Source organism: Podarcis tiliguerta (assembly GCF_965153285.1).
Source record: "Podarcis tiliguerta genome assembly, chromosome: 1".
Classification (NCBI taxonomy): domain Eukaryota; kingdom Metazoa; phylum Chordata; class Lepidosauria; order Squamata; family Lacertidae; genus Podarcis; species Podarcis tiliguerta.
Genome location: NC_139534.1, coordinates 117,577,295 through 117,592,289, shown reverse-complemented (window position 1 = coordinate 117,592,289; position 14,995 = coordinate 117,577,295). Strand labels below are relative to the sequence as shown.

At 45.3% G+C, this 14,995-nt stretch overlaps 1 protein-coding gene across 3 annotated transcripts in view; it reads left to right on the top strand.

The window, feature by feature from the left end:
- CCDC85C (coiled-coil domain containing 85C) overlaps positions 1-14,995 on the top strand; it is a 168,826-nt gene that overhangs the window by 103,945 nt on the left and 49,886 nt on the right. For all 3 annotated transcript variants that reach the window (XM_083438785.1, XM_083438784.1, XM_083438783.1), the window contains one exon: positions 6,789-6,865. In XM_083438785.1, coding sequence (XP_083294911.1) covers positions 6,789-6,865 — 77 coding nt within the window. The remainder of the gene's footprint in view (positions 1-6,788; positions 6,866-14,995) is intronic.

The window sequence follows — 14,995 nt, the reverse complement described above, 5'->3', positions numbered from 1 at the left end:
CCTTTTCTCTGAAATGCAGCTTTCGCCTCTTCCTGGGAACCAGGCAAAATGGACGTGTGGATACAGAGAGCAAAATATATGTCCCCCTCCCAGTTCCACCAACAAAGGGACATAGAAAGCTCGGTGGCAATCTGCTTTGAATGCAGAAGGTCCAATCTCCCTTTCTGAATTTCCTTAGGGCATGCCATTGTAGACAATACCAAGGTAGATGTACCAATGGTTTGGCTTGGAATAAGGTGGCTTCCTTTGTTCCTATGCCCTAGGTCACATTACACATCCATCTAAAGCAGTATTAGTAAAGTCTCCAGCAGAAGTCTTTCCCATCACCTGTTCCTTTTTAACCAGCAATTGTGGGAATAGAACCTCTGTGAAATCTATTACGGTGGTACCTCGGGTTAAGAACTTAATTCGTTCCGGTGGTCCGTTCTTAACCCGAAACTGTTCTTAACCTGAGGTACCACTTTAGCTAATGGGGCCTCCCGCTGCCGCCGCGCGATTTCTGTTCTCATCCTGAAGCAAAGTTCTTAACCCGAGGTAATATTTCTGGGTTAGCAGAGTCTGTAATCTGAAGCGTCTATAACCTGAAGCGTATGTAACCCAAGGTACCAGTGCACTAAGCTGTGGTCAGTCCTCATATTCATCATTTTTAAAAACCCCTCTCTGAAGAAATTTGCAAAAATTAAATTTCATTGTTATAAAACTTTTAAGCGGGAGGGTTAATTGGCTGTTATTATTTTTGTGTTTTTATATTGTAAACTGCCCTGTGATCCTTGCATGAAGGATGTTATCTAAATTAATAACAATAATAGCATTAGTAATTGTTCTTCTTATCAAAAGCGTTACATACAAGTACTTTGGAATCCAGAGTATGCAATATATGCTTGTATTTTGAAAAATCTTAATTTAAACACACACACACAAAATAAAAAGTAGTGTCAATTTTTTAATTTTTTTACATTACAAGCTGGCATTTGTAGGTAAACACTTTGGAAAAACAAAGCAAAAGTTCCACCCGTTCTCTGGTCTTGGTGTGGAAGTGCTGACCTGGCTAATAAATCAGCATGTTTTTACGAGGCAACGCAAGGTCTGTATTTTTAACCTTAAGTGCTGTTCTCAGGAGGCCTGTCAAGGAACGAATCTGAAATATTGTGCTAAAGAGCGGAGGTAAGATTTCAAAGCCCACTGACAGCCATTGGGAGCGAAACATTTTACATAGTCCCCGCGTGGAGGTCCTCACTTGACACAAAGTTTGATGGAAAGGTCATCGCACAATGCAGTGGAAATAGAAGTGTCAGAATCATTCACAGCGCGAGGGAAAATTAGGGCAGCAGACAGAGTGATATGAGAGAGAAGTAGGCCAACAGACTTTCAGCTTGGCCGTGTGGAATTCGTGCGATGGGGGGGAGAATATTTGTGCTTTTTGGGTGGAGCAAGCAGCTCTGTCTTAAACCAAGTCTTGGTTGCATGTGCCACAACTCAGTTGAGTGCGGATGGCTAGCCTGTTGCTGAACGACAGCTCTCAACAGCCACCATGGCCAATGATCAAGGGTGATGGGAGTTGTAGTTTGGCAATATCTAGAGAGCCACAAGCAGAGTGGGGCAGAGTCTCTGTGTGCAGAGCCAAAATGGGGCCCTAAGCGCTTAGTTTGCAAACGGTTGTTTGCTCAACAGTCCTTGTTGTTGTTGTTGTTTAGTCGTATAGTCGTGTCCGACTCTTCGTGACCCCATGGACCAGAGCTCACCAGGCACTTCTGTCTTCCACTGCCTCCCGCAGTTTGGTCAAACTCATGCTGGTAGCTTCGAGAACACTGTCCAACCATCTCGTCCTCTGTCGTCCCCTTCGCCTTGTGCCCTCCATCTTTCCCAACATCAGGGTCTTTTCCAGGAAGTCTTCTCTTCTCATCAGGTGGCCAAGGTATTGGAGCCTCAGCTTCACGATCTGTCCTTCCAGTGAGCACTCAGGGCTGATTTCCTTAAGGATGGATCGGTTTGATCTTCTTGCAGTCCATGGGACTCTCAAGAGTCTCCTCCAGCACCATAATTCAAAAGCATCAATTCTTCGGCGATCAGCCTTCTTGATGGTCCAGCTCTCACTTCCATACATCACTACTGGGAAAACCATAGCTTTAACTATACGGACCTTTGTTGGCAAGGTGATGTCTCTGCTTTTTAAGATGACCCATTGAAATGGATGAACAGGAATAAGTTAGGTCCATCAATTTCGGTAGAACTGCTCAAGAGCAAAACTTAGTTGCATACCATCCATTGGTCCCTCAAGACTGGTAGTGGTGTTTATTAAATTTGTACGCCACCCTTCATGCATGGATCTCAGTTCACAACATAAAATTGCCATATAAAAAACACGAACTGCATAATAAAGATAAGAACAAACACAAACCAGTCATTCCTGCCTCCAGCGACACATTTAAAAGCACATTGGATCCCAATGAGCCAAAGGCTCGGTTGAAGAATAACGTTTTTGACTGGTGTCTAAAGATATGTAACGAGGGTGCCAGTCAAACCTCCCTGGGGAGAACATTCCACAAATGGGAACCACCTCAGAAAAGACCCGTTCCTTTGTTGCCGCTCTCCAGACTCCTCATGGAGGGCCTCAGATGATGATCTCAGGGTTCCGAGTCAGTTCATATGGAGAGAGGCAGTGCTTGAGCTATTGCAGTCCTGAGCCATTTAAGGCCAGCACTGGGCCTAGGAACTAATTGGCAGCCAGTGCCGTTGGCCCAGGATTGGTGTAATATGCTCAAACCATGTTCCTCCAGTGAGCAACCTGATTGCCGAATTCTGCACTAGCTGAAGTTTTTGAACCATCTTCAGGCACAACCCTATGGGACTTATCCTGAGAGATAGGTCAGTTGGTAGAGCATGAGACTGTTGGTCTCAGGGTTGTGAGTTCGAGCCCCATGTTGGGTAAAAGATTCCTGCATTGCAGGGAGTTGGACTAGATGGCCCTTGTGGTCCCTTCCAACTCTACACTTCTATGATTCTATGATTCCCAACTTGTTTAGAGGACTTCCCCATTACTGAGGCAAAACAGCCTTACTGCAATCTGTCATTCTTTGGTTTACCTGCAATAATAATTACAAAGTTGTTTGTCAGCTTGGAGAGGGGGGAAATTAGATTGAACTGAGGTTGAATTACACTATATACCAGATGGAATAGCCCTTGTGCTAAGATCTGCATGTATTCGTGAGGGTAATAATACAGCTTCTTTAATGAGTTTAATTCCGGTCCCACAAGCAGAAATGATATCAACTTAGCCAATTAGCTTTTCAGATTCTCAGGATAGGAAAAGGGCATTCAGGTTTTACAACTCAGCTGTGAGGAACTGAAGTGGCTGTTAAATTTTGCTTTTCAGCACAAATGCCGCCAGAGCATCTAAAAATCTTATGTGGATACACAGGCCAAACCTCTCTAGTGTGTGAAGCTGTCTCCTCAGCTAGAGAATTAACTCAGTAAGACATTCTGTAGCAGAAGCACAAGAGAGATTTTCGCAGCAGCCATTACTCAATTAGATAGGCTTCCAATAAAACGAGCCTCGATTGCCCAGTCACAAGATCTAGCTCCTGGTGGTGCTTCTTCTGTGGACATCCTAGTTGTTTTCTGTCCTTCCTTTGAAGTGATGCCTCTGTTGTGGTCTGCAGTTTATTCCCTCGTTCATGGTTCACCTCAGACTAGCCAGTGGTGGTGCAGTGCTTGGAGTGTCAGACTAGGACTTGGGAGAACAGGGTTCGATTCCTCGCTCTGCCATGATCCTCACTGGGTAACCTTGGGCCACTCACTACCTCCCAGCATGGATCTCCTTCGTGTGCATGTCACATGGAGGTGATGAAGCTGCCTTCAAGATCATAGCCCTTAGTTTTGCCTACACCAGAGACAGGAAGTCTGGGGATCAGCCTGACCAATGGGTGGTAAGAGCCATAGTCCAGCAATAACTGGAAGCCCATTGACTTCCCATCCCTGGTCCACACTGAGCAGCAGTGTGGCTTTAGGGTTTCAGACCAGAGTATTCTCCAGCCCTGCCTGTAGATGAACCTGGGACCTTCTGCTTGCAAAGCAAGCGATGTGCCACTGAGCTGAAGCACTGCTTTGGGTATTTAAACAACAACAAGAAACATTTGGGCCAGGGCCGTCTTACCTATAGGCACTAGGGGTGCGGGGCACAGGGCACCCGGTGCCAGGCTCTCAGGGGCGCCAGGCCAAGAGTCCGGGGCCTGAGAGTTGAGTCCAGGGAGGAGCCCACGCGTCAGTTGGAGCGCCGCAGCGGGCTCTTCTTCTGCGGGTGGTTATGTGTTGCGAGTTCGGAGGCGACCAAGCCAGTGAGATGCTGAGGCAGCCAGCTGGCTCTGCCCTCCTGCGTGCCTGGGACTGGGTAACCTGGGGGGGGGGGGGACCGGGCAGATCTTTGCACCCCGGTGACGCATATGCTTAAGACAGCCCTGATTTGGGCATATGTGCATGTGACATGTCTGCACAATATTTCTTTATCCCATTTTTAAATTCTTTATTTCCTTATCCCAGTTTCTTTACTGCAGAGAAAATCATTATTGCAGATCTTTGCTGAAGGCAAAGGGTCGGCTCTTTGTAATGTAGGTCCCGTACTCACCAAATGTTGGGCATTTAATCTCAAAGGGAGCAACAGGAAGGGCAATGGGTTGAATTTGCTTTCAGGCTGAACGTCAAGCGCTGGCAGCAACACCGTTGATTCGTTTTTTTGCTCTCCTTTGCTTCTGCGCACACATACCCTGCCCTCTGTTAAATTGAATTTTATTATGATTGCCCAGTGTTTCCTTGCAGAGGCCAGAATGTAAAGAGCCAAATGGTTATTTCATCAGAATGGAGATTAAGGTCTCAAGGCAATAGTTTGATAGAGAGAGTGTAACTTTCATACTTTTCATTACTGGAGCAATTGGAGATGCTGGGAGATGCTCTTCACTTTATTGGGAGCAAGGAATGTCTTGACACATCCAAAAGTACTCATGGAATGTGCCATTTACTTATCACCAGGTACTGATTGCAAATACCTTTTTAAAATAAAATAAAATCCAGTGTTCTGTCCCCCATCCATCTGCAACCAATGAGTAAGTGTGTGGGATTTTGTATTTATTTATTTTGGGCAGTGGGAAGGCAGATATATGCTGAATTAAATATTAATTTATTGGAACCTAAGGAAAGACCAGGTGCCTAACATTTATTGGGGGGGGGGGTGTCTCTTATTTCCAATGTTATTTGGATGATGTCGGTAGCAGAAACATTTTTTAAACAAATCGTATTTACAGTAAGACAAATTAAGGATCAGCAAATGAGATACCTATAAAATAAATAACAAATATCAAGAGATTTAAACATTGCAACAAAGTTTTGACTGTTAGTGAGGTACTACAGCTGTTATGGGGGTACTGTTGTATGTGTGTGATGCATTTTTGTATGAATGTGGCACTGCTATAGTGTCTTTATGTTTTTAAATATGTCATTATCACCTTGGAGACTTTCGTTTAGCAGGCTATTTAAAAAGTCAAGTAAACAAACAAAAGTGATCAGAAGCGAAAACCGGAAAATATAACTTTGTCGCCAGAACCGCAGCATGCTATAATGTTTAAAAATTACAAAGTAGAAAGCACTTGGGCACATGTATCTGGGGAGGGTTTTTCACAACTGAGGGGGCCACTGTGGAAAAGACCCTTTCTCTTGCAGCTATCTGCAATATCCCAGTTGATGGGGAGCACCTAGAAAAGGATTTCGGATGATGATCTCAAGGCCTGGGCAGCTCATATTTCACAGGGGGTGGTCTGAAAACATGGGAGGCCACCACCTAGCTGAAGCTAAGCAGGTACAGGTGTGCTCAGTTGGGTGACCGCCTGGGAATCACATTTGTGCTGCCTTTGATCCTGTGACAAAAGAAAGGCAGGATATAAACGTAAGAATTCATTTCTTACAAGCTTTTTGAACTAAAAAGCTCCCAAGGGCTTTTGAAGGTCAAAACCAGCAATCGGACTTGGAAATGGACCCAAAGTCACAGACGGTGATAGAAAATAGGCGTAACAAGCTCGTGGTGCCTGGTCCCAGTTTCCTGGCAGCTATACTGTGCAGTTTTCAAAGGCAGTGTTGCAGAAATCTAAAACAGAAAATTATATATGTGGAGAGATGCGAATGTCCTTGAAACACTGCAGAAACGGCTGGGTGTTCTTCATAACCGCCTTTGCTCGTTCCCTTATTCTTACTACATGCAAAATCTTTCATACTCCTTCAAAATAAAAAGCCAAGTATTTTTGAGCAGCGCTAACCCATTCCCCCCCACCTGCTCCCAAACTCAGCTCTTTTGAAGGAGGAGGCGGCCTCCTTCTCCTTGCACAAGGTCACCCCAATGTCCCCTTGCTCTTTTGATGCCTAAAACATCTCCTCTTCTGGCTGCTTTCGAATGAGACTGAACCGAACCTCATTATTTCTGCCTAGCTTCTCGAAATGCTCCTGTTACTGGCACAAGCCTCCAAGGGTTCTGAGAGGCCTTTTCTGCTCCTGGGTTTGCTTCTGTTCTGTGTGTGTGTGTGTGTGTGTGTGGTCTTTGTTGTATTAATGGATTCAAACTGTGAAATGCCCGCTTTGTTCCCCTGGGCATTGTTCTTCAGTTCTTGTCTTGACCTTTCTTCTTCTGCTGAGAGGAAACATTAGTCTAATTGTGAAGCTATCTTGCTTGACTTTAAAGCACTATCTCCTGGGAAGGTTAATCTCTCATTTTTGCCCCCCCCCCCCTCTCTCCTTTCCTCCCTTTAAAGATTCATCTTCTAACTACATCAGACAACTTGAAACAAAAGTCAAGCTGCTAGAGGACGACAATAAACTTCTCTCTCAGGTAGGTGGGCTTTCGAAAGCATGTGTCGCTACCCTGGTTCCCCCTTCCGGCAGAGCAACGGCGGGTGTGGACCAAGAGGGACCTGAATTTTGACAGGAACGTACCTTCACTGGCTGACAGAAGATCCAACCAACTTCCTTGCTTCACTAAGCATAAACTGAATTTTGAAACTCTGAAATTGAAAACGGTTAATCTATTTTCACACCATTATTATTATTATTATTATTTATTATTATTATTACTACTACTACTATTACCTGGGACAGGGCCATGCAACCCAAAGAAATGAGGTGGGAGGGAGAAGGAGAGAGATAAGGGAACAGCTCCCCCCATCCCAGCAGCTAAATGGGCTGGCAGCTGAATATTATTTCAGTACTGGAAACGGGATAGTGTCCTCCACCCCACTCTTGCTAATGGAGGTCCACAGCTCCGTCAGCCAAGGTGCTGAGGAGGACAGCAGGGGGCTTTCCCTGCTGCCCCCCACCATCCCCACATTTTCCACTTGAGGCAGTTGCTTCACTCAGTTAGGCCTGGCTCTGCTCACTGCTGTACTATGTTCTAGATCAGGAGTGGGGTACCTTGGGACCTCTGAACCACAACTCCCATCAGGCTTGTGACTGGGGATGATGGGAATTGTAGTTCAGCAACATCTGGGGGGGGCAAGGGTTCCCCACATCTGTTCCAGTTAAGAATGAAACTGCCGTATTTTTCGCTCTATAAGATGCACCAGACCACAAGACGCACCGAGTTTTTGGAGGAGGAAAACAAGAAAAAAAATATTCTGAATCTCAGAAGCCAGAACAGCAAGAGGGATCACTGCGCAGTGAAAGCAGCAATCCCTCTTGCTGTTCTGGCTTCTGGGATAGCTGCGCAGCCTGCATTCGCTCCATGACGCACACACATTTCCCCTTACTTTTTAGGAGGGAAAAAGTGAGTCTTATAGAGCAAAAAAGACGGTAACTTCTTGGTCCTCTGGAGTGAGTATATTGTATAAGACATTGTTTTGAAGCAAGGGTTGTGGCTGTCTCTTAAATTTTAAAGGATTGAACTGGCTGGGATCTGCGTATCTTAGGAACATGTCTCACTATATAAACCTCCCCCCCCCCCCCTTTAAGATCCTCCCGAGAACCCCCTGCCGCTTCAGATGTCTCAAAGGCAAAATATTTGTCATCTGAGTCACCTACAGAGGAAACCCTCCACAATTGCTATGAATGTCCCCACTTTTTCCTATTTGTTTTAATGCTTATTTTAAAGTTATAATGCTATATTTTAATGTTTCACTTTATTAGTTCTGTGCTGTAAGTATGTCACTACGCCAGATTGAATGTAGCCAATTTTTATTTTAATGTAATCTGCCTCGGAGATAACTAGGTGTAAATGGAGGAGACAGCTATCTGAAATGACGAAAAGAAATCCCCATTGCACCACAGAGGAGTCCAAGGCTTGTTCTGGAACACTGAGTAATGGTTTTATGTGGCACATTCATGACCAAAGGGACATGGGAAACCTTCTTATGCTAGGTCAGATCATTCCTCCACAGAGCCCAAAGCTATCTTCTTGAAGTGGCACTGAATCACCCAAGGCTTAGGGTGCTTCTTCCAGCCTTCTGAGATCCGATGGAAGTACAGTGGTACCTCGGGTTACAGACGCTTCAGGTTACAGACTCCGCTAAACCCGGAAGTAGTACCTTGGGTTAAGAACTTTGCTTCAGGATGAGAACAGAAATCGCGCAGCGGCGTGGCAGCAGCAGGAGGCCCCATTAGCTAAAGTGGTACCTCAGGTTAAGAACGGTTTCAGGTTAAGAACAGAATGAAGTTCTTAACCCGAGGTACCACTGTATGTTCTATTGTGATTAATGGTGCTTACTCCCCAAATAATCTGTGGGAGGTTGGCATGTAAAGTTCTTGCAATGTGCTGAAATGCAGGGGCTGATGGGTAGTTTTAGCCTGGAACTTTGTAATTCCGAGTCACGTGTTCCAGTAGTAATTATTGTCAGATGCTTTTATTTTTATTTCAAGGAAGCCAAGTTATTATCACTAAAATTAAAAAAAACAAGTAGATGGGCTCTTTTGGCAGTGTGGCCTGTTGCCAGGCAACAAGCCATGGATCGGATCGTGGTGACTGGCTCCCTGTTCAATATGCCCTTGGCCTGACTTCTTGCTGCTTTGTGTGTGCTGCACAAAAAGACACCAGAGGGTACTTTATCTGTTTACCCCCCCTTTTTTTTAAAACATATATACGAGGTCAAAAGCAGGATCAATAACTAATAGTTGAAAAGTGCACGAGCAATTAAAAAAACAAGCAAACAGCAATTTTCCCTGTTCTTCTCCATAGCAGGTGATGTTCCTTCTACAATTGGGCCTCTGAGATTAGGGAACCGCTGAAGAAATGTTCCAGTTGGAATTTAGCAGATTTGTTTGTTTATTTATTTATTTTACACCAAATCTGGCCTTTTGTGTTAAAGCACTCTTAAAAAAAAAAGAAACCCAGAAAACAAAAAGGCTGGTTGACAATTTCAAGCCATAGCAGACTTGGGGGGGGGGGGTAGGGGGAACCTTTGCTGACACAGATTGTCACATTGACAACGGAGCAAATTTGTTTTCTTCTGCCTAGCCCTAGAGCCTTGGCCAACCTGTTGCCCTCCAATGTGGTTGGACTACAACTCCCATCAGCCCCTGCCAACACACTTGTTTTCGGTTAACCTAACACAATTAAAAGGTGGGAATTCCAATAATAAGTAGGTAGGCTGGGACCATTCTTTAAAATAACACCTTTTAAAAGAACTAGGTTGGTCAGGCCCCAGATTCCATCCTTGAGAAATCAAAGAACCCCATCTAGAAAAGAAGGGGCTTTGTAGTTAGTCTCGTTATCAAAATAATAATTACCCCACTCCCAAATAATTAAAAGCATGCAGATCTAAAACAGATAGCCTGATAAATGTACATCAACAGTATCTCTGACAACAGGCATGGCAGGTTCAAAGGAACCTCTGGAATGTATCCTTCTATTCACACGAGACTAGCATTCTGCCTTCTCATGTGTTGAAAGACTGCGGAGATGTCAGGAAGTGTGGAATGACGAGGTGCATTGAGAAATCCTTTGCTAACTTAATTTCGCTCTCTTCTCAAGGAGACACAATGGGAGCCTTGACGCATCACAGAGCATCAACTGAGCAGGTCAAGTGACTTGTTCCTGAGGCAGGCTTCTGGTAGCAAAGGGTCTTTCAGGGGGTGGGGGTTATTTGCAACAGGAACACTTCTTCTTTTTTTTAACAAAAAGCTTGCAGCATAGTTTTCAGCCGGAAGATCGAATTTCCTTAGATGAAGCAGTATTTTGCTTCTGTGTTTAGAAGCTGGAAAGATGCCAGGTAGCCTTCCATAATCACCAGCGAGTCACTAATCTCTTAATGCATGGGCATTTGTTAGGACCTCAGATTTCATCACTCCAGGAGTCTTGTCTACACAACTTCCTAGCAGCGAACTTACCAAAAGTCACTGAATGTCAGCATTCAAGGGTAAAAGCGTGCTGGGATCAGGCTCCAGTTCAGCCGGTGATCTTGTGAGCATCCAGCTATTCCAGGGGAAATTTGTCCGCTTTGAAGAAAACCATCTAACACAGCGGTTCTCAACCTGTGGGTCCCCAGATGTTGTTGGACTACAATTCCCATCATCCCTGAGCTCTGGCCTTGATAGCTAGGGGTGATGGGAGTTGTAGTTCAACAACATCTGGGGACCCACAGGTTGATAAAGGCTGATTAACAGAACTCATCTCTCTCTCTCTCTTTCTCGATCTCTTGTTTGTGCTGGCTTCTAATCTAGGAACAGTCAAAGCCAAACATCAACTCCATATATGTCGTTAACAGGCAGGGCTCAGAAGGATAGATGAAAATGTAATAAGAGTCCTGCAGTGTCACACCAAATCTAGCTCAGCATCTTGTTCGCAAACTAGCCAACCAGATTTGTATGGAAAGCCTGCAAGCAAGGTTTGAGTGCAAGAGCACTCTCCTCGCTTTTGCTCCCCAGTAAGTAAGTGATAGGGACACGGGTGGCGCTGTGGGTTAAACCACAGAGCCTAGGACTTGCTGATCAGAAGGTCAGCGGTTCGAATCCCCATGACGGGGTGAGCTCCCGTTGCTCTGTCCCTGCTCCTGCCAACCTAGCAGTTCGAAAGCACATCAAAGTGCAAGTAGATAAATAGGTACTGCTCCGGCGGGAAGGTAAACGGCGTTTCTGTGTGCTGCTCTGGTTCGTCAGAAGCAGCTTAGTCATGCTGGCCACATGACCCGGAAGCTGTCTGCGGACAAACGCCGGCTCCCTCGGCCAATAAAGCAAGATGAGCGCCGCAACCTCAGAGTCGGTCACGACTGGACCGGGGTCCCTTTACCTTTACCTAAGTAAGTGATATTCAGAGGCATATTGTCTTCAATACTGGAGGCAGTTTGGAGCCTTTGTGGTAGCATTTTACTGCCTCATTCTCTATGGAGTTGTCCAATTTCCTTTTAAAATCTGGTGCCCGGATCACAAGAGCTTTCACTACATCGATATTAACTGCAGTTTAGATAGCAACTTCACTCATGACATACATTGCACAGCGGTTCTCAACCTGTGGGTCCCCAGATGTTGTTGGACTACAACTCCCATCACCCCTGAGCTCTGGCCTTGCTAGCTAGGGGTGATGGGAGTTGTAGTTCAACAACATCTGGGGACCCACAAGTTGAGAAAGGCTGCATTATAGTCTAGGGTCTGGGGAAATATAGTATGGGGGACACCTGACTTACTAGCAGTAGATGTGAAAAGGTTCTATGGGTCTTGGTGGACCACAAACCTAACATGAGTCAACAGTATGATGCAGCAGGGAGAAAAAGCTAATGCTATTCTAGGCTGCATCAACAGAAGTGTAGTGAGGGAAGTAATAGTACTACTCTATTCTGCCTTGGTCAGACCACATCTGGAATACTGTTTCCAATTCTGGGCACCACAGTTTAAGAAGGATGTTGACAAGCTGGAACGTGTGCAGAGGAGGGCAACCAAGATGGTCAAGGGCTGGAAACCAAGCCTTATGAGGAACAGTTGAAGGAGCTGGGTATGTTTAGCCTGGAAAAGAGGAGACTGAGAGGAGATATGATGGCTATCTTCAAATATCTCAAGGGCTGTCACATGGTGGATGGAGCAAGCTTGTTTTCTCCTGCTCCGGAGGGTCAGACTCGAACCAATGGCTTCTAGTTGCAAGAAAGGAAATTCCGACTAAACATCAGGAAAAACTTTCTGACAGTAAGAGCTTTTTGACAGTGAAACGGGCTCTCTTGAGAGGTTGTAGACTCTCCTTCCTTGGAGGTTTTTAAGCAGAGGTTGGATGGCCATCTGCTGGAAGTTTCAGTTGATATTCCTGAATTGCAGGGGGTTAGACTAGATGGCTCCTGGGGTCCCCTGGACTGTTTCTATTGCACAAGAGGGGTTGGGTGGGATAGCAAATTCTGACCCTGAATTCATTTGTGCAGACTAAGTCTAAAGCATGCTGCTTTCTCATGATGGTCCACGACTGCTGTCCACTCTTCATGTATTCCTACTGAATATTGCAGAAAACCCTGTTGAGCAGAGGCAGCAGCCGCAGAGCAGCCTGGTTTTGTGGACTGAGCCCTTTATCTGTGCAGCTCAGTCCTGCGCAGGAAGACATCTAAAAATAGTATTGTGCTAACGCGTTTACCTCACTGGTTTGTCATGTTCAATTCGGGGAGAAATCGCAGATGAGTCACAGCAAATTTCATTCTTTAGAACTATAAAATGCACGTCGCTATCTGTGGTTTTTCTCTTCCGTGCTCCCTGTAGTTCCCACCTTGCAGGTTGAGAAACAAGGCCAGGCTTCCCATTCCGCTGGGGGCTTTGCATCACTACTGGCAAGGGGCCATAGCTCACTGGTGGAACACACGTGCTGCATTGCAGAAGGTCACAGGTTCAGGTCCCAGCATCTCCAGGGAGGGAAGAAACCCTGTATAAAATCTTGGAGAGCCACTGCCAGTCAGCACAGTCTGCCTCCTCACTGTAGGGCAGCATCCTATGTCCCATGATGTTCAGCGCAAGGACCATTTCCAGCCACAGATTTGGGTTTGTGTCATGTTTGTCATTTGCAGCCATGAAATTAAAAGACGCCTGCTTCTTGGGAGAAAAGCAATGACAAACCTAGACAGCATCTTAAAAAGCAGAGACATCACCCTGCCAACAAAAGTCCGTATAGTAAAAGCTATGGTTTTCCCAGTGGTGATGTATGGAAGGGAGAGCTGGATCATAAAGAAGGCTGATCACCGAAGAATTGACGCTTTTGAATTATGGTGCTGGAGGAGACTCTTGAGAGTCCCATGGACTGCAAGAAGATCAAACGTATCCATTCTGAAGGAAATCAGCCCTGAGTGCTCACTGGAAGGACAGATCCTGAAGCTGAGGCTCCAATACTTTGGCCACCTCATGAGAAGAGAAGACTCCCTGGAAAAGACCCCGATGTTGGGAAAGATTGAGGGCACAAGGAGAAGGGGACAACAGAGGACGAGATGGTTGGATAGTGTTCTCGAAGCTACCAGCATGAGTTTGACCAAACTGCAGGAGGCAGTGGAAGACACAAGTGCCTGGTGTGCTCTGGTCCATGGGGTCACGAAGAGTCGGACACGACTAAACAACTAAACAACAACAACAACAACAATGTTTGTCATTGTAAAATAAAGAAGCGAACTTGTAGGACAGCAAATTAAAAGGACAGCAGAAAATAATAATAATAATAATAATAATAATAATAATAATAATAATAATAATAATAATAATATATTATTTATACTCCGCCCTCGCCGGCCAGAGCCAGGCTCAGTGCGGCTAACACCAATAAAATTACAGTAAAAACATAATGGGGGAGGAACCAATTTAAAACACAGGTTAAAATGCAATTTAAAATGCAGCCTCATTTTAAAAGTAGCCCATAGATCAAAACCATAAGGGGAGGGAAACATAAGGGTCAGACTGAATCCAAACCAAAGGCCAGGCGGAACAGCTCTGTCTTGCAGGCCCTGCGGAAAGATGTCAAGTCCCGCAGGGCCCTAGTCTCTTGTGACAGAGTGTTCCACCAAGTCAGGGCCAGTACTGAAAAGGCCCTGGCCCTAGTTGAGACCAATCTAACCACCTTGCGACCTGGGGCCTCGAAAATGTTGTCATTTGTGGACCACAAGGTCCTCCGCAGTGCATATCAGGAGAGGCGGTCCCGTAGGTACGTGGGTCCCAGGCTGCATTGGCATTTATTTATTTATTTTTACTATGCAAATGGAAAAGACAGCATGCCTCTGAATATCAGATGCTGGGAATCACGAGTGGGGAGTTTGCTGCTGCATTCTGGCTTGCGGGCTTCCCATAGGCATTGAGGTTTGCTGCTGTGGGAAGAGGACGCTGGACTAGATGGGCCACTGGCTTAATCCACCAGCGATCCTTCAGATGTTCTTAGGATACATTTGGTATTTCTCACTTCAGCTGCCAGAATGTCCTTTTCAGCACAGCACTTAGATATTGCTGGTGTTAAAGAGATGCAAGAAAGTGCTGTCATACAACCGTAGATTTGCAGAGTTGGAAGGGACCACAACGGTTATCATCCAGTCCACCCAGCTGCAGTGCAGGATTATTTTTGCTTGAAACCATGACCCTGAGATTAAGAGTCTCATGGCCTGCCTGAGCCACTCTGAACATTCAGTAATAGTAATGCAAATGAAAGATGGGACATTTTGCATCTTTAAATTTTGATACACTCTGGTCGTGACAGAAGGCGAGTCTTTCCCATGATGCACCTGCCAGAACTTTGTCGGGAAACAGTAACACCAAAGTCCTGCAATCATGGGGGTGATAGACTATGAAGAAATGCTGGGAATAGACCTATTCATATCTATGGATTTAAGATGCTTACAGCAAGTCCATTGATAGCAGTGGTTTTATTCTGAGTAGGGACAACATCAGATGTCACACACACATTGTTTGCTGTAAACTTGCCGAGTGTCGGATCAAGAAACCTTAAAAATAGATTTCACACCTTCTTGTCACCTTAACAAAGTGAACCTGTGCAACACACACACACACACACACACACACACACCCTTCAATAAAAATC